At 38.4% G+C, this 26,273-nt stretch overlaps 1 protein-coding gene across 14 annotated transcripts in view; it reads right to left on the bottom strand.

Moving 5' to 3' along the window:
* The window catches only part of ASH1L (ASH1 like histone lysine methyltransferase), a 210,429-nt gene that overhangs the window by 29,110 nt on the left and 155,046 nt on the right, over window positions 1-26,273 (bottom strand). For all 14 annotated transcript variants that reach the window (XR_014231541.1, XR_014231542.1, XM_082342010.1 and 11 more), the window contains 5 exons: window positions 16,184-16,257; window positions 14,620-14,665; window positions 14,398-14,506; window positions 7,515-7,721; window positions 7,243-7,389 (listed from right to left, as the gene is read on the bottom strand). Coding sequence is in view for 12 of the 14 variants with exons in the window: in XM_082342010.1 (XP_082198136.1) it covers window positions 7,243-7,389; window positions 7,515-7,721; window positions 14,398-14,506; window positions 14,620-14,665; window positions 16,184-16,257 (583 nt within the window). In the remaining 2 variants the exon portion in view is untranslated. The remainder of the gene's footprint in view (window positions 1-7,242; window positions 7,390-7,514; window positions 7,722-14,397; window positions 14,507-14,619; window positions 14,666-16,183; window positions 16,258-26,273) is intronic.

Here is a 26,273-nt window from a genome sequence, read left to right as displayed (position 1 = left end):
CCTTATTTCATTTCTGAGTTTAGTAATTTGGGTGCTTTTTTCTTTGTCCATCTAGTTTTAAAAAAAATTTCTTTTTTGTTTATTTTTTTGGTTGCGTTGGGTCTTAGTTGCAGCACACATGGTCTTCGTTGTGGCACATGGGAGCTTAGTTCCCCAACCCTCATCTCCTGCATTGGAAGGTGGATTCTTTTCTTTTTTAATTAATTAATTAATTAATTTTTGGCTGCGCTGGGTCTTCGTCGCTGTGCGCGGGCTTTCTCTAGTTGCGGCGAATGGGAGCTACTCTTCGTTGCAGTGCACAGGCTTCAGTAGTTGTGGCTTGCAGGCTCTCGAGCACAGGCTCAGTAGTTGTGGTGCATGGGCTTAGCTGCTCCGTGGCATGTGGGATCTTCCCAGACCAGGGCTCGAACCTGTGTCCCCTGCATTGGCAGGTGGATTCTTAACCACTGCACCACCAGGGAAGTTCCAAGGTTTGTTGATTATGCTTATCTTTTTGAAGAACCAACTTTTGGTTTCACTGATTTTCTCTATTGTTTTTCTATTCTCTATTTCATTTATCTCTGCTCTATATTATTTCCTTCCTTTTGTTAACTTTAGGTGTAGTTTGTTCTTTTTCTAGGTCATTAAGTTGTAAAGTTAGGTTGCTGATTTGAGCTCTTTCTTGATTTTTAATGTAAGCATTTATAGCTATTAATTTCCTACTTAGCACTGCTACTGCTGCATTCCATAAGTTTTGGTATGTTGTGTTATCATTTTCATTCATATCTAAGTATTTTCTAATTTCCTTTGTGACTTCTTTTCTGACCAACTGGTTGTTTTAAAAGTGTGTGAATTTCCAGTTTCGTAAAATTTCCAGTTTCCTTTATGTTACTGATTTCCAACTTCATCCACTGTGGACAGAAAAGATACTTCCTATGATATCTGGCTTTTAAAATCTATTGAGACTTAATTTGTGCCTAACATATGGTCTACCCTGGAAAATGTCCCATGTGCACTTGAGAAGAATGTAAATGCTGTTGTTGTTGGGTGGAGTATTCTGTAATATCTTTTAGATCTAGTTGGTTTATTGTGCTAAGTCCTCTGTTCCTTACTTATCATCTTTCTGTCTGTTGTATTCATTACTGAGTGGGGTACTGAAGTCTCCAATTATTATTGCAGGTTTATTTCTCCCTTCAATTCTGTCAGTTTTTGCTACATATATTTTGAGGTTCTGTCATTATGTGTGTAAATGCTTACGGTTTTTGTATCTTCTTGCCGAATCTTTCTAAAAAACACATGTCCTTCTTCGTCTCTTGTAACCTTTTTGGGTTTAAAGTCTATTTTAGCCATTCCTGCTCTCTTTTGGTTACTATTTACATGGAATATCTTTTCCCATCCTTTCACTTGCAACCTGTTTGTGTCTTTGGATCTCAACTGAGTCTCTTATACACAGTATATAGTTGGATCATGTGTTTTTAATCTATTCTGCCAATCTTTTTTAAAAATTGAGGTGTAATTGACATAAAATATTATATTAGTTTCAGGTATACATAATGATTCATTATACTTATATATTGCAAAATGGTCACCACAATGAGTCTAGTTAACGTCCATTACCACACATGGTATCAAATTCTTGTGATGAGCTCTTTAAGATTCACTCTCTTGGGCTCCCCTGGTGGTGCAGTGGTTAAGAATCTGCCTGCCAATGCAGGGGACACGGGTACGAGCCCTGGTCCGGGAAGATCCCACATGCCGTGGAGCAACAAAGCCCGTGCGCCACAACTACTGAGCCTGTGCTCTAGAGCCCGTGGGCCACAACTACTGAAGCCCACATGCCTAGAGCCCGTGCTCCACAACAAGAGAAGCCACCGCAATGAGAAGCCCACGCACCGCAATGAAGAGTAGCCCCTGCTCACTGCAACCAGAGAAAAGCCTGTGCGCAGCAACGAAGACCCAACACAGCCAAAAATAAAATAAATAAAATAAAAATAAATAAAATAAAATAAATAAATTTATATATATAAAAAAAAGATTCATTCTCTTAGCAAGTTTCAACTATACAATGTATTATTATTAACTATAGCCACCATGCTGCACATTACGTCCTCATGTCTTATTTTATTTGGACCACCTTCACCCATTTTTCCAAGCCTCCAAACCCCTAACTCTGGCAACCACCAATTTGTATCTAACAGTTGCTGTTGTTTTTTTAAGATTCTGCACATGAGTGAGGTCATGTGGTACTAGTCTTCTTGTTTATCTCATTTAGCATAATGCCCTCAAGGCCCATTCATGTTGTTGCAAATGGCAGTATTTCCTTCATTTTTATGGCTGAATAATATTCCATTGTAGATATACACATTTTCTTTATCCATTCATCCACTGATGGATACTTAGGTTGCTTCCATGTCTTAGCTACTGTAAATAATCATGCAATGAACATGGGAGTACAGATATCTTTTTGAGTTAGTGTTTTCACTTCCTTCAGATAAATACCCAGAAATGGAATTGCTGGACTGTATGGCAGTTCTATTTTTAAATTTCTGAGGAACCTCCAAACAGTTTTTGATAGTGGCTGTTACCAATTTACATTCCCACCAACAGTGCACAAGGGTTCCCTTTTTTTCACTTCCTAACACTTCCTACTTCTTGTCTGTTTGATAACAGCCATTCTAATAGGTGTGAGGTGATAGTGGTTTTGACCTGCATTTTCCTGATGATTAGTGACATTAAGCACCTTTTTATGTACCTGTTAGCCACCTGTATGTCTTCTTTAAAAAGATATATATTCAGGGACTTTCCTGATGGCCCAGTGGCTAAGACTCCGCATTCCCAATGCAGGGGCCCAGGTTCGATTCCTGGTCAGGGAGCTAGATCTCACACGCTGCAAGTGAGAGTTTGCCTGCCGCAACTAAAGATCCCACCTGCTGCAACTAAGACCTGGCGTAGCCAAATAAATAAATAAATATTGAATAAAAAAAGATGTATATTCAGATTCTCTGCCTATATTTTATTGGATTTTGTTTTGCGACTGACTTGTATGATTTCCTTATATACTTTGAAGATTAACCCCTTATCAGATCTGCAAATATTTTCTCCCATTCTGTAGGTTGTCTTTTCATTTTGTTTATGGTTTTCACTGCTGTATAGGAACATTTTAGTTTGACTAGTCTCACTTGTTCATTTCTGCTTTTAGTGCCTTCCTCCTGGTGTTAAAACCAAAAAAATATCATTGCCAAGACTGACGTCAAGGAGCTTACCCTCTGTTTTCTTTTAGGAGTTTTATGGTTTTAGGTCTTACGTTCAAGTCTTTAAAAGTTGATTTCCGTGTATGTTGAAAGATAGTGGTCCAGTTTCATTCTTTTGCATGTGGCTATCCAGTTTACCCACATCCTTTATTGAAGAGACTGCCCTTTCCCCATTGTATATTCTTGGCTCCTCTATAATAAATTGGTCATACATGCATGGGTTTATTTCTGTGCTCTCTATTCTGTTCCATTCATCTATGAATCTGTTTTTCTGCCAATATCATACTGTTTAGATTACTACTACAGCTTTGTAATATAGTTTGAAATCAGGAAGTGTGATGTCTTCAACTTTGTTCTTCTTTCTCAAGACTGCTTTGACTATTTGAGGTCTTTTGTGGTTCCACAAAAATTTTAGGATTATTTGTTCTATTTCTGTGAAAAATGCCATTGGAATTTAATTTTTATTGCACTGAATTTGTAGGATGCTTTGGGTAGTATGGACATTTAAACAATATTAACTCTTCAAATCCATGAACACAGAATATCTTTTCATTTATTTGTGACTTCTGTAAGCTCTCTCATCAGTATCTTACAGTTGTCAGTGTACAGGTCTTTCACCTCCTTGGTTAAATTTATTCCTAGGTATTTTATTCTTTTTGATGCTATTGCACCCAGGCTTTAAAAAAAGTTTTTGATAGTTCTTAGCGTATGGAAATGCAACTGATTTTTAAAAAAATATGCATTTTATTAACTATTTATTTATATATTTATTTATTTAATTTGGCTGTGCTGGGTCTTAGTTGCGGCATGCGGGATCTTTAGTTGTGGCATGTGGGATCTTTAGTCAGCAGCATACGGGGTCTTTAGTTGCAGCATGTAAACTCAGTTGCGGCATGTGGGATCTAGCTCCCCGACCAGGGACTGAACCCGGGCCCCCTGCATTGGGAACATGGAGTCTTAGCCACTGGACCACCAGGGGAGTCCCCGCAACTAATTTTTATATTTGATTTTGTCTCCTGCAACTTTACTGAATTCATTTATCAGTTTTAAAAGTTTTTTGGAGGAGTCTTTAGAGTTTTCTATATATAATATTATGTCATCTGCAAATAGAGACAGTTTTACTTCTTCTTTTTCAACTGGATGCCTTTTATTTATTTTTTCTTGCCTAACTGCTCTGGGTAGGACTTGCAGTTATTATGTTGAATAGAGGTGGTAGTAGTGGGCATCGTTGTTTACTTCTTGATCTTAAAGGAAAAGCTTTCAAACTTCCACCTGTTGGCTTGTCACATATGGCCTTGATTATGCTGAGGTACATTCCTTTACCCACTTTGCTGAGAGTTTTTATTATAAATGATGTTGAATCCCATTCTCTTTTGGAGAGTTTAATCTATTTGCCTTTAAATTAATTATTGATAAGGAGAGAGTTACCTCTGTCATTGTGCAATTTGTTTTCAGTATGCCCTATAGCTTTTTGTCCCTCATTGTCTGAATTCCTGTTTTCTATAGTATTTAATCTTTTGGAGTGAAATGTTTAAATTCCTTCTTAATTTCCTTTTGTACATGTCTGTAGCTATTGCATTTGTGGTTATCATGAGGATACACTGAACATCCTGAAGTTATAACACTATAATTTTATTTATAGCAGCTTAACTTCAATTAACATATAAAAACTCTGCTCCTTTACAGCTCTCTTTCTACTCCTTTCAGTATCACAAAATTACATCTTTATAACTGTATGCACAAAAAAATAAACTCATAATTCCTTTAAATGCATTAGTCTCCTAAATTATGTAGAAAACAAAAAGTACAGTTACAAACCACTGTAACAATTCTAGCTTTTATAATTGCCCATGTATTTACCTTTATTAAGATTTTTTATTTATCCATATGGCATGGAAGTACTGTCTAGTGTCCTTTCATTTCAACTTGCAGGAGACCCTTGAGCATTTTTGCAGGGTAGGTCTAGTACTCAAGAATTCCCTCATCTTTTGTTTATTTGGGAACGTTTTGATTTCTTCCTCACTTTTGAAGGACAGTTTTGCCACATACAGGAATCCTTTTAGCACGTTGCATATACTGGCCCACTGTCTTCTGGCCTCCAAAATTTCTGATAAGGAATCTGCAAACTTTCTTATTGAGGATCTACTGTATGTGATGATTTGCTTGTCTTGTGCTGCTTCCAAGATTTGCTCTTTGTCTTTTGAAAGTCTGATTATAACATGTCTTGGTATGTGTCTCTTTGAGTTCATCTTACTTGGAGTTTGGGAAGCTTCCTGGATATTTATATTCACATCTTTCATGAAATTTGGGAAATTTTCAACCATTATTTCTTTAAATATTCTCTCTGCCTCTTTGTATCTGTCTTCTCCGTCTTGAACATCCACAATGCATATGGTTGTTCTGCTTGATGGTGTCCCACGGGTCACTTAGGGCTCTCTTTTCTTCAATCTTTTTCTTATTCTTCAGGCTTGATAATTTACATTGTCCTCATCTTCAAGTTCACTGTTTCTTTCTTCTGCCTGCTCAAACCTGCCTTTGAATCCATCTAGTGAGTTTTTCATTTCAATTACTGTACTTTTCAGCTCCAGAATTCCTTTTTGGTTTCTTTTTAGGCTTTCTATCTCTTTACTGATATTTCCATTGTGTTCCAACATCATTTTCATGACTTTCTCATGAAAGAAAGTTTTTTTCATGACAATTTCCTTTAGTTCTTTGAGCATGATTAGGGCAGCTGTTTAAAAGTCTTTGTCTAATGTATCTGCCATTAAGTCCGTTTTAGGTTCAGATTCTACTGAATTATTTTTTTGCTTTGAATGGACAATACTTTCTTGTGTCTTTGAATTCCTTGTGATTTTTTTGTTGAACACTGGACATTTGAGTCGAATAATGTGGTAACTCTGGAAATTAAAGACTCTCCAGTTTGCTGTTTTTATTTTTGCTTTTTTGATTGCTGTAGGCTGTCTCTGTGCCAAGGATCAGCCTCAGGTGTAAACTTAGTGTCTTGTGTCTTTTCCAATCCTTTCGTTGGATATGGGCAGTCACTGTCTATTTCCCCTCATATATGCAGTTGTTTTTGAACGTCTTAGTCTTTAATTTCTATCCCAAAAGGGGAAAAGCAAAAAATGAAGGTGGCGCAAAGAGGGCACCCTTAAAATCTCCTGGGAGTCACTTTAGCTGGAGGGAGAGGGACTTGCAACAATGGTGGAGGTACACAGTGGCTGCCTGCTTCTTTGCACCTCTGTGATCAGAAGAAGCAATCAGAGCATAGGTACCTAATATTTGGAGAACAGGGTCCTTTTTATCCACCCTAGCATCTGCAAGCTGTATGCAAGATATTTCAGGAACACTTGCACAGCTGCCTGCCATGTGGCTGTGGGTAGGGATGAGTAGCTGCTACTGTGCTAACACCTCAAATTGACTGAAATGATCCACAACTGACCATCTAAAACTTCCCCTGGACATTACAAGCCTTCAACAGACCCCAGAGTTCCAAAAGAGTTTTATCAAACAGATTCTGCTAGTGCAATTGTCTAAAGGGAGATAGATTCCTTGTGCTTCCTACTCTATCATCTTCTCAGAATCCTCTCCTACCATGTTATCTTTTCTGAACTATTTTTTAGATGCAATTTTTCATTCTCAATTAGATTCTAATCTATTACTTTTATTTTTATTTCTCATTGTGACAAATCCAGTAAGGATGTGATAAATATGCTAAATGCATGGATGTGAGAAGAACCACGTAACACAGTGCTTGGCGCACAGTAAGCAGTCAATAAATATTAGGAATTATCACACACACACAAATAAATATTACATTCTTCTGGGAGTAGTTACGATGAAGTGTGAAGAAATAGTACGAGCTTACTCTCTACCTGGAGGATCTGGTATAATAAGGAACTGCCTGAGCTGCTTTGTGTAAGCTGACTAAAATTGTGGAAAGATCAATCTCTGGATGTCCTCAAAGCTTTCTGCTCTGTTGGAGTCTTGTCTTCACCTTCCCCTGCTTTCTTACCATTTCTGCATTTCACAATTTGGGTCACAGCTGTGGTTGATGAATCGGGCCTCATTTCCCATGCGGTAACTGTCAATCACCATCCCACTATCCAGGTTCAGACAATAGTGGTCACTGTGATTATGATACTGCTCAATCATCCTATTCCTAAAGAGGAGAGAAATGATTGAAAGCCAATTAATGATTAAGTTGAAAGTAAATTTCAAATATTTCATTTTCCATACTAATCTGGTAACTTTGCCATTTTACTGGAGTATCATTTACCACTGTACCTGAACTCCTGTTCGCTGACAACCTCCCCTAGGTATTCAATGATGAACTGCCCAGCTTTTAGGGGTTCTTTGGTTCTGATTCCCCAACCTTTTTCCTCAGCTCGAAATCGTTCTAGACATTGCACCCACTCATGCCTCTGTATCCTCTGGTTACAGCACTGCTCACCACAGGGGCAAGTGTTGGGGGAACACTCAGCAAAGATCATTCTAGAAAGAAAAGGAATAACCGTATGTCAATTAACACTATATATAACCTTCATGAACCCATTTTTTAAATAGGAATTTAAAAAATGAATGCATAAAATTAATTTTTATTTTAATAAGGTTAGATTGGCTAACAAAGTTAACAAGGTAATAATGTCTAAGTTCAAAAATAATACTGAAAATTTCCAAGTCAAGTTGCAAACACTGATGCTTCTTATAAATTAATGAGTTAATTGTCCACTCAGCATCCTGGGTAAACACTATCATATTTAGTTCTGGGCTAAGAATACATGAACTGTAACCCACAGAGGAATTAATAATTTGATGATTACACTGCACTATTGTTTTGAAGTAGCTCATAGCCATTTACAGATTTTTTAAAAAATTGTGGTAAAATACACAAAAAATTTACTATAACATTTATCATCATAACCATTTTATTTTTTAATAAATTTATTTATTTATTTTTGGTTGCGTTGGGTCTTCGCTGCTGCGTGCGGGCTTTCTCTAGTTGTGGCGAGTGGGGGCTACTTTCATTGCGGTGCGCAGGCTTCTCATTGCATTGGCTTCTCTTTGTTGCGGAGCATGGGCTCTAGGCACGCGGGCTTCAGCAGTTGTAGCACGCGGGTTCAGTATTTGTGGCTCACGGGCTCTAGAGCATAGGGTCAGTAGTTGTGGTGCATGTGGGATCTTCCTGGACCAGGGCTTGAACCCATGTCCACTGCATTGGTAGGCGGATTTTTTTTTCTAATTTAAAAAAAATTATTTATTTATTTATTTATTTATTTATTTATTTATTTATTTATCTTTGGCTGCATTGGGTCTTCGGTGCTGTGAGTGGGTTTTCTCTAGTTGCAGCGAGCAGGGGCTACTCTTTGTTGAGGTGCGTGGGCTTCTCTTGTTGCGGAGCATGGGCTCTAGGTGCGTGGGCTTCAGTAGTTGTGGCACAAGGGCTCAGTAGTTGTGGCTCGTGGGCTTAGTTGTTCCGTGGCATGTGGGATCTTCCCAGACCAGGGCTTGAACCCGTGTAACCTGCATTGGCAGGCGGATTCTTTTTTTTTTGGCAGGCGGATTCTTAATCATTGCGCCACCAGGGAAGCCCACAGTTTACAATTTAAAGTACTTTCAGAGTTGTTTGATTTATTCTTCAAAAAGATATTATCTTGGGCTTCCCTGGTGGCGCAGTGGTTAAGAATCCACCTGCCAATGCAGGGGACACAGGTTCGAGCCCTGGTCCGGGGAGATCCCACATGCTGCGGAGCAACTAAGCCCGTGTGCCACAACTACTGAGCCTGCACTCTAGAGCCTGTGAGCCACAACTACTGAAGCCCGCGCACCTAGAGCCCAGGCTCCACAACAAGAGAAGCCACTGCAATGAAGAGCCCACGCACCGCAACGAAGAACAGCCCCTGCTTACCTCAACTAGAGAAAGCCCGCGTGCAGCAACAAAGACCCAACGCAGCCAAAATAAATAAAAATAAAACAAATAAATTTATTTAAAAAAATATTATCTTTATCTAAAGGGCAAACAGCCCACAGTTCAAATCACATAAATGAGCAGTAAGCAGAGAAAGTATCCACTGGACTATTCTTCAATTTAAGACAATCAGGGAGTTCCCTAGTGGTGCAGTGGTTAAGAATCCGCCTGCCAATGCAGGGGACACGGGTTCAAGCCCTGGTCCGGGAAGATCCCACATGCTGCAGAGCAGCTAAGCCCGTGTGCCACAACTACTGAGCCTGTGCTCTAGAGCCTGCGAGCCACAACGACTGAGCCGGCATGCCACAACTACTGAAGCCCGTGCGCTTACAGCCCGTGCTCCACAAGAGAAGCCACCGCAATGAGAAGCCCGTGCACAGCAACGAAGAGTAGCCCCACCCCCGTCACAACTAGAGAAAGCCCGCGCACGGCAATGAGGACCCAACACAGCCATAAATAAATAAACAAATAAATAAAAGAATAATAAAAATATATTTAAAAAAATTTAAGACAATCAGCTTAACTTGTAAAGACACCGCCTTACTGTCAAATTCACCACAGTTATTCTTTGTTTTGCTGATTTCTTTGCTGCATGGATATTGACGAACACCCCTCCTAGAACTGTCCTCCTATTTTGGGCTTTGTTGATCTTTTATGATAATGGACTTCCCACCTTTACAATAACAATTCCTGTCTTTTTTTTTTTTTTTTTTTTTAAACAGGAACCCTTTTCTCCTCTCTACTTTCCATGGCATATTCATTGCTCCTCTTTTCTTCAGAAGGCTTATTCATTTTCATGGCTTTTAAAAATAATTAATTCAGTTTTTGCTGCGTTGGGTCTTTGCTGCTGCTCTTCGTTGCGGTGCTCGGGCTTCTCATTGCAGTGGCTTCTCTTGTGGAGCATGGGCTCTAGGTGCGCGAGCTTCAGTAATTGTGGCACATGGGCTCAGTATTGTGGCGCACGGGCTTGGTTGCTCCGGGCTCTAGAGCGTAGGCTCAGTAGTTGTGGTGCACGGGCCTAGTTGCTCCACAGCATGTGGGATCTTCCTGGACCATGGCTTGAACCCGTGTCCCCTGCATTGGCAGGCAGATTCTTAACCGCTGCACCACCAGGGAAGTCCTATTCTGTTTGTTTTGATAAATGACCAAGATAAGCCCTTTAACTGTATAAAAAGTAAAACATGTTTCTATTCATTGTCTGGAAAACAAAACTATAAAGTTACCCAAATCTGAAAGTAGATGCTGCAAACTAAGATGGGAAGATTTTGATTTAGCAATGTAAATTGCCATTACCTATAGTCATAATGCCCTTGAAAAATTAGGCAATTTCTCCCCCCTCTAAATATAGATCATCTGATTGCTCTTTCTCTCACCTGGTAAGATTTAAGGTTAAACAATCATTGAGAAAGGTACTAATGTGATTGACTTCACTAGCTATGGAGGTCAGACCATTCCTGTAAATGGAAATGTGTTTTCACTTAAATGAAATGAATATTCCTGCTATGAATCATGCTAGGTCAGGAAGGAGTAAGTCTTGGAGGCAGGGGAGAGAATCATTCCATCCCGACTTTTTAGGACCAAGAATTTGAGGAACCAGGGTTCTTCTAGAGCAAAAGGTGAAGGCTCCTAGAGATTCTCATTGGTGGGCAAGTGGAAGTGAACTGCTCTCAACAAAGTAGCATAGATAGACTCTAATAGGGAGTTAGACAGGGGCCCTGATGTTTAGTTTAGGGCCTGTGAACTCCGAAAGTAATCACCACTGGTGGCATAAGTCTCACCAGGTAATATACATTTATCTTCCCCTAAGTATTCAGTTTTGTTACACACCATGTCTGTCCTTTTGGAGAGCTGAGGGAGTGGGCTCTGTATGTGCTATGAGCAAATGGGTACAGCATTTAAAAATAGCTTGAAATGAATGACAAGACTTTGTTCCAGGGAAAGAGGAATGTTCTGAAGCAGCAATGGGTTTGATATGGATGGTGTACAGAAACAAATATCCACCAAGGAAGACCTGTAGTGTTTATAAACAATGTTGGTGATTCCTAGAAATTGTTTGGAAGAAAGGAGAACAAATGTTTAAAGTCTTTATTTGAAGTAATCGTAAAACCCCATTATTTGTTTTAAAAATTGTCCTGGGACTTCCCTGGTGGTGCAGTGGTTAAGAATCTGCCTGCCAATGCAGGGGACATGGGTTTGATTCCCTGGTCCGGGAAGATCCCACATGTCGCGGAGCAACTATGCCCGTGCGCCACAATTACTGAGCCTGCACTCTAGAGCCCTCGAGCCGCAACTACTGAGACCACGTGCCACAACTACTGAAGCCTGCATGCCTAGAGCCTGTGCTTCACAACAAGAGAAGCCACCGCAGTGAGAAGAACATGCACCGCAATGAAGAGTAGTCCCGGCTCGATGCAACTAGAGAAAATCTGTGCTCAGCAACAAAGACCCAATGCAACCAAAAATAAATAAATAAATAAATAAATATTAAAAAAATATAGTCCGGAATCACGTGTTCCCTGGGCTACTTACAAGTTAAGTACAATTCTACATATGAGTCTTGCATGGATGCGAAAGTGGATCCTGCCGATCCTTTAACTCTCCCACCCCCTTAAATATTTACAGAACTCTGAATACAAAGACAGGTGAGACAAAGCCACCCTACATTTTAGATAGCTCCATTTAACTGAATCTCTATGAGGGTTACTTTTAAATATATAAGGAAGCACCCACCAAATAACATATTTTAATTTTTCTTAGTTATTTATACATTTATCACATTCATTAGATGCATGATGATGTAGTGCTCATATTCTCATGACACAAAGTTGGCAGTACTGTGTCTGAGTGTTTGTTTATTTCTTATTTAGGGGTAAGTTTTGGGTTTTTTTGGAACAAAGACAACATAATGGGAAGGATAAATGTGACACCCATACTAAATGATATAAGACAACCAATGTTATTATGTAAAGGTAAATGTTCAAATTTCAATTTTTCAGAGATTAAAAGACTATCAATACGTATACAATAAGCAGTGTGGTACAGTGGAAAGAACATGACTTTTGAATCAAACACATGTGGGTTCAAATTCTGTCTCTGTCACTTGTCTTACGTAATGTGGAGCAATTTACCATCCAAAATCTAGGTTCCTTCATCTGTACAATGTAAAACTATCACCTACCTCCTTGGACTATTGTGAGAAAGAGAGAAAATAAGCAATGAGGCAGCTATATTATAGTAATTTCATAGACAATAAAATATCATACAAACAAGCACAGAAATGTTAGCATCTAAAGAGATGCACATTTAAACAACTTTAAGGACATACGATACTCTAAAATGTTAAACAATCAAAATACTAAAGCACTAGAAATAAAGTTAGATGTTAATAACTAAAGGAGGTGGAACTATGGGGAAATAAATATATTTATATATAGGTGGTGATACCAAAAATTAACTCAATATTTCATGACAGCTACTGGATAGTATACAGTAAGAATTATATATATGTCCTTATAGTTTGTACAGGTATTTCTTCTTTTGAGAATACACTCTAAGAGTTAAAACAGAAAGGAATCTATACAAAGAGTTTCATAGTAGTGCCATTTTTAATAGCAAAACATTAAAAATAACTTGAATAAAAAACAACAGAAGAAGGGCAAACCGTGACATACTAACCTAAAAAGGATGAGCTTGTGGACCACAATGATACATAAAAGTGCATATATAAAGTATTTGTGAGTGAAAAAAATCAGCTATCTATAACACCAAGTTATTACTACTATGTACAACTGTATGTATGTACAATGACAAGATGTGAATTTACAGTGATATTCGTAAGGGAGAATTCCCCAACTGGCATGCTAAAGCAGAAACGCTGATTCCCTCAGCCCGCAGGACAGTTGACTAGAGATGGAGACTGGGAAAGCAGTTGTCTTTTTCTACGAAAGCTATCTAGAACAAGGAGCATTGATGGGAAGTTCATTAACTCTTTTTTTGCTATAAATATGCTTATGTTACCAAAACCAACAAATTCTATCTCTACTCCTTTGTCTCAATTAGACATTTCCATTTTGAAATCTCAACGTCATTTAAGAACTCAGTGGTCCCAAATCAAAATCATAATTTTTATCTCCAAACCAGTTAGATTCCACACTTTCTATCTCTGACAATAGCATAACCACCTCTCATTAGCATCACTGACTCAATCATCATGTGTATATCTGCTATATGCTAATGGTTTATCAACCTAGTTTCCCCCCCGCCCAAATATATCATGGCCTCTTTCTTCTCTTTCACTGCCATCATCCTACTTTTACTCCCTCATTATGGCTACCATATACTGAGATCTAGGAAGGTTTCTAGAACTGTGCTTAATGAATTAAAAACATTGTTTCATATAATCCTCATAAACCCCTCCATAAAGATGGTATTATTTTTATTAGAGGGGTTAAAGAACTTTCCTCAGGTCTCTTAAGTAAGTAAGAGGATTTAAACCTGAGGACATAAGACTCTAGATCACATTGTTTTCTGTTACTCTATTTAGCCCATGTTATGGGCTGAATGTGTCCCCTCAAAATTCATAGTTGAAGCCCTAGCCTCCAGGGCGACAGTATTTGGAAGTAGGGTCTTTGGGAGTTAAATAGGTTTATATTAGGTCAGAAGGGTGAGAACCTCCTAATGGGATTGGTGCCCTTCTAAGAAGAAGAAATCTCTCTCTCTCTCTCTCTCCCATGAGCATGCACTGAGGAAAGGCCATGTGAGCACACAGGGAGAAGGCAGCTGTCTATAAGCTAGAAAGTGGGTCCTCATCAGACACTGAATCTGCTGGCAATTTGCCCTTGGACTTTGCAGCTTCCAGAACTGTGAGAAATAAATTTCTGTTGTTTAAGTCTATGATATTTTGTTATAGAAGCCCAAGCAGACTGAGACAGCCCATCAACTAGGTTTTATATACTATCTTTGTGCAACTTCTTGAGGGGAAATCAAAGAGCCTATTTAACCTTTTCCTCTAAATGAAGTGACTTTTTTTTTTGGCCACGCCACGTGGCTTGTGGGATCTTAGTCCCCCAACCAGGGATTGAACCTGGGCCCTTGGCAGTGAAAGCACAGAGTCCTAACCACTGGACCACCAGGGAATTCCCCTAAATGAAGTATCTTACAGATCTTAAAGCCTGTGCTTACAGAATCAGTTTAGTACAGTACCTATTGAGGCAGTCATCCACACAGCCCTTTTTGGTGTCACCATCCGGTTTCTTACAGTTACAAGTGGTAGCCTCATAACCAGAAAGGGGTTTGACATCAACGTAGACATCTTGAGAGAAGACAGCAAAGAACAGTTTGTGAATATATAGGATAATTTTCTAAGTGCCAGGCTAAGAACACTGATTGTATGGAGGCAGAAAAAACAGCTCCCATGTTACTCACTTGAACGGATTTTTTTATATAGTGGGACATCTGGTTTCTTGTATAGCTAGAAGAAAAAACAGAAAAATCTTGATATAGCATTCAACTTCAAATGCCAGAAAACAGTATCAATCACTAAAAATAGAGGAAATTATCCACGTACTCTGCTCACATGGAAACGTTTACAAGACTTTCTGGGTTGGATAGTTTGAGGGAAACCTGGTGTGATCACTTTTTTATCCTGAAATAAAAGGTGACTTACTAGATCAGGGTTTAAGAGAGAACTAGATTCAACAGAAGCAATACTAAGTAGTTTAAAGAAAATGCATTTTTTGTTAGATGTTTCTTCAGCAAGTTATTAGATAGACTTAAATGAAAGTCACACTGCAGATCAAAGCTTTTCATTTGGATAAATTAAGACTGTATTTGCCGCTATGAAAAGAATGGAAAACTTGCACAGGGTTTGTTTAGATGGCCTGCGTAGGTGTATGAAATGAAAAAGATGACAACCTTGGCTTTTTCAGGGTGAGTGTTGTAGGGAAACACATTTCACAATTTAATTAAGTCAATTAATTTAATGAACAAAGGGGAGATGGCAGGCAGGATAATGGCGCTCTCATACTGCAATAAAGAATGCATTAGGAAGAAAATGTATTAGGTCAGTCGGTCAGTGTTTTACCATAGAAGACAGTACCCAAAAAAAAAAAAAAGGCAACTTGGTTTAAGCTAGAGTGTACTAATCTATAAGAATAATCCCACCATCATTTTTCAGTTGGTATAGATTCAAAACACTATCTCCTTCATTGCTATGAACTCTCTGAGACAAATAAATATCTAACATACTGATCCTCTTAGAATTCAAGAGAGGCCACCAGAGAAGAGAATGTAGATGGGAATGTTCACTGCTTTTGGCTTTCCAAAGTCAAACTTTGGTGGAATTCTGGCAAAACTCAGGAGCCTATTTACCTCATTTGCATGACTATTTCCCAATGGTTGTTCTCAATATGGATTCTGGGGGCTTTAGCTTAATATAAAAATAACTGGGGGAAACTTTTCAATTAGGTAAGCAAGAGAGAAAAAAAACAGCACTTTCCCATTTTTAGTTCCCAATATATTTAAATATCTTTTAAAAGTACAAGAGTGTTAAATATTTTCCCTGTTTCCTTTGGTAGAAGACTCTCTTTTATATGTGAAAAATAAATTCCAAACTGATGGGAAGGAGCCAACAAAAATAAAGCCTGAAATTTCTTAGCGCTGCTGGCAGTACATCTAAATTCCCTTGAGACCTGCATCAAACAGGATTCTTACAGAACAGAATCTTTGCCACCAAAATAAAAGTCCAGAATAATAACAGAACGTTTCCTAAGGAAGCAGGAACTTAATGCTATTTTGAAGTATGAGTGAAGGCAAAGAGGTCACATTAAATATGGATGCAAATTCATTTCTCTTAGTCTCTAACCTTCACAGGGACACTTCTCTATACTTCCTAAGATGAGAGCATAACAAGGAGGCAGAGAAAAAGACTTGCACACTCCTTTCCCCCGTTTACCACTTATGAATGAAGCATGGTAAGATATGCTCATACCTGATTATGTTTCCACTGCCAAAGGATGTCATAGGGAAGCTGAAAATCAATTCTCTTTTGCCTTAGATATTTTCCTGAAACAAAAAAATACTATCAATTTCAATATCTAATTTATACAATGGGTCAAACAGCCACAAGATTTAATATGCACTGAATAAAAAAATAAAGATTTAATTTTTAATTTTATGAATTTTCCATCACTAATTTTTAATTTTAGCTACTCTTTTCCACTGTGCACCATGTGGTATAAGCTAAAGATATATTTTAATAGTAGCTTATATAAAACAACTAGCATAGCAAATTTACTACCAAAAATAGGTCATTATGAAGCAAACTAAATACTAAGAATTGTTCAATCATTAAAATTATTAACCAGAGCATCTGTCATCTATTCTCCTTCATTATGTACATAATCTAAGGTTGACTATAAAAAGAAGTATAAGAGTTTTCTAAAATCGGTAACCCTGAATTTAAATAACTCGAGTATTTACATGCAAATTTATGATCTGTTAACATTTTTTCCTACCTATTGAAATACTACTACTTTTTAAAGCCAATTTTAGAGCCCTTTTCTACCTTAAAGAGGTCCTTTCAATTTGTTTACTCTGTATCTTTCTGTTCGTGAAGGACTACAATGCTCAACTCACTTCTTGCAGGACTTAGACTTTTCCTTGTTATCTGGATTTTTGCCCTATCATGGTCTCCAGACCAGCAGTTCTCAAAGTGTGCTCTGCTTACCCCAAGGGATCTGAGAAGTCAAAACTATTTTAATAACACTCTAAGATATTATATGCATTTTTGTTATGCTGACATTTGTACTAATGGAGTAAAAGAATGGTGGGTAAAACTGCAGTTTTAGTATGAATCAAGGCAAGTGGCACAAAACTGTACTAGAATGAAACTAGTAGAAATGAACTATGCCAGCACCATCTAAGAATGCTCTTGATAAAGTAGTAAAAATATTAAATCTTGACCCACAAACCAAAATCTTTATTCTGCATGACACAATGGAAGTATGCATAAAGCACTTCTGCTGCACACTGAGGTATCTTAAGGCAATGCACTTGTGCAAATATTTGAATGGTGAGCTGAACTAGTTGCTTTTTTCATGGAACACCATTTTTACTTAAAGGAACTGACAGACAATGGTTACTCTAACCTAGGAACTGAAAGTAAGTCAAGTGAACTTGTTACTTCAAGAAACCCAATTGAAAATATGTTTCCAATGACAAAATTTAAGTTTGAGTGAACACTGGAATTTTGGAAAACTTGTGTCTATTAACCACCATGAGATTCTCAGTTTTTTAATACTTAAGTTTTTCTCATGAAATAAGTGGCAATTAACAAATGTGAATTGTTTTGGATACATATAGGAAATGGAAGAGCAATATAATACAGTGAATTAATATTTTTCAATGACCAATGCAGGAAATGATAAAATCATACATGGGTAAAAAATCCATTTAAATTGCAAGAGAGACCAGTGGATTTTAATACTCCATTGATTTCATACTCCAACACTGCAGTGTTAAGAAACTATTACATTTATTAATTTATTTTGCTGCAGTATCAAAGAATATCTACAATTATCAAAATCTTCCTCTCTTTTACAACTTTTTACCTATGTGAGGTCAGATTTCTTCATGTATTTAAACCAGAATAACATCACAACAGATAGAAGGCAAAAACAGATGCAGCTGTCCTATATTTAAGCCAGACATTAAGGAGATTCACAAAAATGTAAAATAAAGTCACATTTCTCATTAAAAAAATTTGGGGGGAAAGTTATTACCACATCCAGACTAAAATGAAAGCATAATAAACTTGCCCTCAATAAAAAAAGGGGGGAGGGTGTTATTTTTCATAAAAATGTGATTTGTTACATGCAATGAGTTTATTCATTTGACAAATCTGATGATATAGCAGCATGGATTACAGGTATATCTAAGCGGAAATAACTTATGGAGGTAGGGTAATATAACAAGTTTCTGTCTGGGGTTACATCTGGCAGAAGACTGGAGTCCACCTGTTGATAGGGAACCAAAGCTGAATGTATAACTACAAAGTCTGTAATGAAAAAGTGTAAACAACTTAAAGGTTTATCAACAAGGAAGTAAACTTTGGTACATTTAAATAATGAATATGCAGCTATTAAAACGAAATGAGGTATATACTTACTCATATGAAAACATATTCTCCAAATCGCAGAATAATATTATAGCAAGGGCTGATTTTTAAAAATACTTTTAAAAAGCCCCATTAAATAGCTATATATGGTGGGGGCTGTCTAGGAAAGGGCATGAGGGAACCTTCCGGGGTGATGATAATGTTCTTGAGAAGGGTCTGGGTTACAGAGGTGTATGAAAACTTTAAAAAACTGAGCGAAAGTACATTTAAGATTTGTGCATTTTATTTTTTTTAAATTATATAACCTAACTACCTATTGATATTACTCTGAGAAGACTGATTTATAATTTTTAAAATAAATTTATTTATTTTATTTTAGGCTGCGTCGGGTCTTCGTTGCTGCACGCGGGCCCTTCTCTGGTTGCGGCGAGCGGGGGCTACTCTTCGCTGAGGTGCACAGGCTTCTCACTGTGGTGGCCTCTCTTGTTGCGGAACACGGGCTCTAGGCATGCAGGCTTCAGTAGTTGTGGCTCACGGGCGCTAGAGTGCAGGTTCAATAGCTGTGGTGCACGGGCTTAGTAGCTCCGCAGCATGTGGGACCTTCCAGGACCAGAGCTCGAACCCGTGTCCCCTGCATTGGCAAGCGGATTCTTTTTTTTTTTTATTCATATACATTTTTTATTGTAGACTTCTTTTTATGCTTCTATGAGATCTTAGGAACAGAATTTCTCATCATTTTAAAAAACTTTTCTTACTAGAAGAATTATACATGTTTGCTACAGAAAACAAGCAAATAACAGAGGACAAAAAAAGACTCTAAGTCATCATGTTGCACCTATATTTTGTAATTTACTTTTTCCATTTAAATATCATAAAGCACTTTTCATTCTAACAGATGCTCTCTTATATACAATGGTTACATGAAATAGATGTACCCATAATTTACTTTTTGGTACAATGTTGGCAGAGTTCACTATTACAAACAGCACTTTGATAAACATCTTTGTTGCTAAATGTCTATGGGCCAGTTTTCATTACCTTGTTAGGATAAATTCCAGAATTGCTGTGTTGTAAGGCACACAGATTTTAAAGATTTTTTGATACATACTGCCTTTTTGCATAGTGTAGGGAATCTCGAATACAAGAAGATTCTTCTCAAACCATTGGAGAAGTTTTTCCTGGAAATGAATGAATTTTTCCTTTCTCGGCAATCTGATTTACTGCTGTGCAGAGTGTGTTCAGAGCAGTGTCTCCAACATCCTTGAATATCTCATTCTTTCCATAACAGATGCTTTTCTTCTGGATTGGATTAAGAGTTCCTCAGTTGCAGATACTAATGTCTCTCTTGATTTTTTTTCCCCATGCCTGATGGAAAGCAGGGGAAACTTTGGGAGAAGATCCAGTCCCTGACTTTACTGAGGGATGAGTGTGATGCAGAAATAGAACGGCCAAAGATGGCTGCCAGTGAAGGGAACGTTCCACCTATGATCCCTATAAATTCAAGAGATGGTCAGGGTGGTTTTCCATTGTGCAAACTCTTCACTTGTTAGTTGTTTCCTCATTTTGCCATGGTGCTGGTCTTGGAGAGGGCAGGCGGATTCTTAACGACTGAGCCACCAGGGAAGCCCTATTTTATTTTATTTTTAAAATTATATAACCTAACTAGCTATTGATGTTACTCTGAGAAGACTGATTGATTGATTGATGCATGCATGCATGCTGCATTGGGTCTTCGTTGCTGTGCCCAGGCTTTCTCTAGTTGTGGTGAGCGGGGGCTACTCTTCGTTGCAGTGCGCGGGCTTCTCATTGTGGTGGCTTCTCTTGTTGTGGAGCACGGGCTCTAGGCGCATGGGCTTCTGTAGTTGTGGTGCGTGAGCTCAGTAGTTGTGGCTCACTGGCTCTAGAGCACAGGCTCAGTAGTTGTGGTGCATGGGCTTAGCTGCTCCGTGGCATGTGGGATCTTCCTGGACCAGGGCTCGAACCCATGTCCCCTGCACTGGCAGGTGGATTCTTAACCACTGCGCCACCAGAGAAGCCCTGTGCATTTTATTGATGGTAAATTCACCTCAAAAGAAAAACCCTATAAGCAAATACTGAGATCTTAATTTTGATATGATGAAATATTTATGGGGGAAGTATATCAATGCCTGCAATTTACTTTGCAGCATGTCCAAAAATAGGATGGAATAAAAGATGGATAGATAAATATATGATAAATCAGTGAAATATTAATGAAAAAATCTAGGTGATGGGATATTTTGTGTTTAGTTTTTCAAACTTCTGTATGCTGAAAAATTTCATAATAAAGTGTTGAAAAAAACAGCTATATGTATATAGGAAAAAGTTTGAAAGGGTATATGCTAAACTATTATATTTCTGGGAAGGGGAACTTTATCTTTTAATTCACATCTTTCTATATTAAAAAAGGAATATTTACGAGTATGTACCGTTTCTAACAACAATAAAATAAATATAATTTTTTAAAAAGTCAAAATTGCTTCTCAGAAGACAGGACAAACCCCTTAATGTAAAGGGTTAACTCCTTTCTTAATGTGTTTTCTGTAGAGAAGAGGGTGTAAAAGAATGAAGGAGTAGACAGTAAGTTCTGAATTTTTAAAAAGAATACTTTTCTTTCTCTTTCTAGGAAAGAAAGCATCCATTATCCACTTCAACTAACTTTAAAGACACAATTTTCCCCAACGCCCAACATCTTGAGTTCTCCTAGCCACGTCTCCACAGATGTTACGTTGCTTTTCCTGGCATTATTTGTATTTCTCCTCTCTAATCCATATATTAAGAGTTGGGGAAAAATATGATGGGTCAGTCTTTCCTTTCCTCTAACATTTCTGAAACCAGACCTAGGTAATTCATTTTTAATAAGTGAGACTCACCTAAAGAGATTTCCTTGTCAAATCCTGCTGGAGATGATACCTCAGAGGAACCTATTCAGGAGTTCCTCATTTGGAAAAATTATTCTTTGAGCTAATCCTCATTTTTACTTTTTTTAAAAAATTTATTTATTTTTGGCTGTGTTGGGTCTTTGTTTCTGTGCGAGGGCTTTCTCTAGTTGTGGCAAGGGGGGGCCACTCTTCATCGTGGTGCGCGGGCCTCTCACTATCACGGCCTCTCTTGTCGCGGAGCACAGGCTCCAGATGCGCAGGCTCAGTAGTTGTGGCTCATGGGCCCAGTTGCTCCGTGGCATGTGGGATCTTCCCAGACCAGGGCTCAAACCCGTGTCCCCTGCATTGGCAGGCAGATTCTCAACCACTGTGCCACCAGGGAAGCCCTCCTCATTTTTAAAATGGGAAAAAAAAGTCACTTTCTATCCATCTGAAAATTAGATGGAATCATATCTTTTGTAGGTTTTTCTTATTGTGTGCTGGAGCCTTGCGATCTCAAATCCTGCCACTGATCACTAGGAAAGGAGCAAAAAATCCTTTACTTTTCCCTTTGAAATAAAACTGATTCTGTGGACAAGAAAGTCATTTCAAGAGGCTACAGAAACTTGTGTTGACCTTGAAATCTAGAAGAGGAAGGTCCATGATGATTTTCTTTAACAGAATCAATCCTAATATGAAAAGGATATGAACAATAGGAGGAGGAACATCTCCACAAAAGCACTCCATTGTTAATCAGGTAGCTAGGCAAATGAGGAAACCAAAGGAGAGAGAGGTACTTAATAAAAAGGAGAAAGCTAATAATGGCTTTGCCTTTTTCCAAGATATCTTAAAATCGGACAAAAACTTGGCCTTTTTTGTTTTCTAAAGAAGGATAAGGTGACTGACCTTCAGAAAAAGTTCAGCTTGTTTATATATAATCTGAGTACTGGGTTACAATATCACTCTACAAATAGATAAGAATTATTTATTATGATTCCCATCCCCCCTTTGGAAGAATGTCAGCTCCACAGAGGCAGGGATCTCTACCTATTTTGTTTATTGCTGTATCCAAAGCATCTAGAAAATTGCCTGATCAAAGAGCAGGTATTAAATATTTTCTGAATGAATGAAAATATATATTCCATGGCATACTTTTTTAAAAAAAATTATTTATTTGGCTGCTTGGGGTCTTAGTTGCAGCAGCACGCGGGATCTCCGTTGTGGCACGTGGAATCTTTTGTTGCGGCACATGGGCTCCTCGCAGCTGTGTGCGGGCTTCTCTCTAGTTGTGGCGCGGGGGCTCCAGAGCACGTGGGCTCTGTAGTTGCAGCACGCAGGCTCTCCAGTTGTGGCGCCCGGGCTCTCTAGTTGTGGCTCGTGGACTCAGTTGCCCCACGGCATGTGGGATCTTAGTTCCATGACCAGGGATGGAACCTGCATTGGATTCTTAACCACTGGACCACCAGGGAAGTCCCTATGGTATAAGTTTCGAGGTCCTCCACTAGTTTTCTCTTTTAACCCTACTAAGCAGTATCACCACCTTTACCCAGTTTCTTGAATTCTGCTCTTCCTAAGCACAATTTCTCTTTTTTTTTTTTTGGCTTGTTATACTAATTAATTTTCCTCCAGTTTTACTGAGATATAATTGAGAGATATCACTATATAAGTTTAAGGTGTACAGCATAATGGTTTGAGTTACATATACTGTGAAATGATTACAGCTATACATTTATTTAGCATCATAATCTCTTATAGATACAATCAAAAGAGAAAGCAAAAAAAAGAAGAAAAAAATTTTTTTTCTTGTGATGAGAACTCTTAGAATTTACTTACTCTCTTAACAATTTCATATATATCATACAGCAGTGTTAACTACAGTTATGCTGTAGATTATATCCCTAGTATTTATTTATCTTGTAACTGGTAATTTGTACCTTTTGACCACTTACTCCCCTTCCCCTGATCCTTCTGGTAACCACACATAATCTGATCCCCTTTTCTATTACACACACACACACACACACGTGTGCAGAGATGTTTTTAGATTCCATATATAAGTGAGATCATACAATATCTGTCTTTCTCTTTCTGACTTATTTCACTTAGCATAATGCCCTCAAGGTCCATCCATGTTGTTGCAAATTGCAGAATTTCCCCATTTGTTATTTTTTATGGCTGAATAATATTCCATCGTATGTACGTGTGTGTGTGTGTGTGTGTACTGTAGTATGATATACATACAACAACTACTTTATCCATTCATCCTTTGATGGACACTTAGGTTGTTTTCATGTCTTGGCTGTTATAAATAATGCTGCTATGAACATGGGTGTGCAGGTATCTTTTCGAGTTAGTGTTTTCATTTCCTTTGGATATATTCCCAGAAGTGAAATTGCTGGATTATATGGTAGTTCTATTTTTTAAATATTTTATTAATTAATTAATTAATTTGGCTGCACTGGCATTTATTTAGTTGCGGCACTCGGGATCTCCACTGCCAGCATGGGATCTTTGTTGAGGCATGTTGGATCTTTTAGGTGTGGCATGCAGGATCTTTAGTTGCAGCATGTGAACTCTTAGTTGCGGCATGTGGGATGTAGTTCCCTGACCAGGACCGAACCCGGGCCCCCTGCATTGGAAGTGTGGAGTCTTAACCACTGAACCACCAGGAAGTCCCTGGTAGTTCTATTTTTAATTTTTTTTTTTTTTTTTTTTTTTTTTTTTGCTGCATCACGCAGCATACAGGATCTCAGTTCCCTGACCAGGGATTGAACCTGTGTCCCCTGCAGTGGAAGTATGGATTATTTATTTATTATTTATTTATTTTTTGGGGGGGGGCTGTGCTGGGTCTTAGGTGCAGCATGCAGGATCTTTCATTGCGGCACGTGGGCTTCTCTCTAGTTGCGTGGCATGCGGGTTTTCTCTCTCTAGTTGTGGTGTGCAGGCTCCAGGGTGCGTGGGCTCTGTAGTTTGCGGCATGCGGGCTCTCTCGTTGAGGTGCGCGGGCTCAATAGTCATGGAACGTGGGCTTAGTTGCCCTTCGGTATGTGGGATCTTAGTTCCCTGACCAGGGATTGAACCTGCGTCCCCTGCACTGGAAGGTGGATTCTTTACCACTGGACCACCAGGGAAGTCCTGGAAGTGTGGATTCTTAACCACTGGACTGCTGGGGAGGTCCCTATTTTTAATTTTTTGAGGATCCTCCATACTGTTTTCCATAATGCCTGTACCAATACAATTTCTTAAACACAACCAGCTCCCTCACACTTTTATATTCTCATGTATCATTCTTCTCACTTAAAATTAAATCCTCTCCACCAAACTCTGTCTTTTGCCTCATTCTTAACCTTACCTAAAAATCTGTAATTTTAACATAGCTATTGTAAACAACCACATTCAACCCAGATTGCTAGAGCTGCTATCTCCAATATGGTAGTTAATGTAATTAAAATTATCCTTTGTTGTTTATATAGTTGGTGGTTTTCTCTATCCCTGTAATAAAGATATTCTCCAATTTATCAAGTATGTAAGAAGGAATTAATATTCAGTATATATAAAGAACTAAGCTCAAGAACAAAAAACAAATGACTCAATTCAAAAATGGACAAGGACTTGGGAATTCCCAGGCAGTCCAGTCGATAGGACTCAGCGCTTTCACTGCTGTGGGCCCGGGTTCAGTCCTGATTGGTGAACTAAGATCTTGCAAGCTGTGTGGTGCAGCCAAAAAAAAAAAAAAAAAGGCAATATACAGATTCAATTCAATCCCTTTCAAATTACCAATGGACTTTTCCACAGAACTAGATCAAAAAAATCTTAAAATTTGTATGGAGACACAAAAGACCTCGAATAGCCAAAGCAATCTTTTTTTTTTTTTTTAATTTATTTATTTTTGGCTGCATTGGGTCTTCATTGCTGCGCTTGGGCTTTCTCTAGTTGCGGCGAGCGGGGGCTACTCTTCATTGCGATGTGTGGGCTTCTCATTGCCATGGCTTCTCCTGTTGCAGAGCATGGGCTCTAGGCACGCGGGCTTCAGTAGTTGTGGCGCACGGGCTCCAGTAGTTGTGGTGCATGGGCTTAGTTGCTCCGTGGCATGTGGGATCTTCCCAACCCAGGGCTCAAACCCGTGTCCCCTGCATTGGCAGGCGGATTCTTAACCACTGTGCCACCAAGGAAGCCCAGCCAAAGCAATCTTTAAAAAGAAAAATGGAGCTAGAGGAACCAGGCTCCCTGACTTCAGACTATACTATAAAGCTACAGTCATCAAAACAGTACAGTACTGGCACAAAAACAGAAATATAGATCAATGGAATAGGATAGAAAGCCCAGAAATAACCCCATGCATCTATGGTCAATTAATCTATGACAAAGGAGGCAAATACAATGAAGAAAAGACAGTCTTTTCAATAAATGGTGCTAGGAAAACCAGACAGCTACATGTAAAAAAAGGAAACTAGAACATTTTTCAACACCATACACTAATGTTAACTCAAAATGGATTGAAGACCTAAATGTAAGACCAGATACTATAAAACTCTTAGAGGAAAACATAGGCAGAATACTCTTTGACATAAATTACAGTAATATGTTTTTCTCTTTTTTAAAATTAATTTTTATTGGAGTATGGCTGCTTGCAATATGTTTTCCGATCCATCTCCCAGAGAAATGGAAATAAAAACAAAAATAAACAAATGGGACCTAAGTAAACTTAATAGCTTTTGCACAGCAAAGGAAACCACAAACAAAACAAAAAGACGACCCACAGAATGGGAGAAAATATTCACAAATGATGCGACCAACAAGGGATTAGTGTCCAAAATTTACAAAGAGCACATGTGGCTCAATATTCAAAAAACAAACAACCCAATCAAAAAATGGGCAGAAGACCTAAATAGACATTTCTCCAAAGAAGACATACAGATGGTCAAGAGGCACATGAAAAGATGCTCAACATCCTTAATTATGAGAGAAATGCAAATCAAGACTACAATGAGATATCACCTCACATGGTCAGAATGGCCATCATCAAAAAATCTACAAACAACAAATGCTGGAGAGGGCGTGGAGAAAAGGGAACCCTCCCACAC

This window comes from Balaenoptera borealis (assembly GCF_965194805.1).
Source record: "Balaenoptera borealis genome assembly, chromosome: 1".
NCBI classification, from domain to species: Eukaryota; Metazoa; Chordata; class Mammalia; order Artiodactyla; family Balaenopteridae; genus Balaenoptera; species Balaenoptera borealis.
Note: the sequence above shows the minus strand (reverse complement) of the source record. Positions and strands in the feature narration are given on the sequence as shown.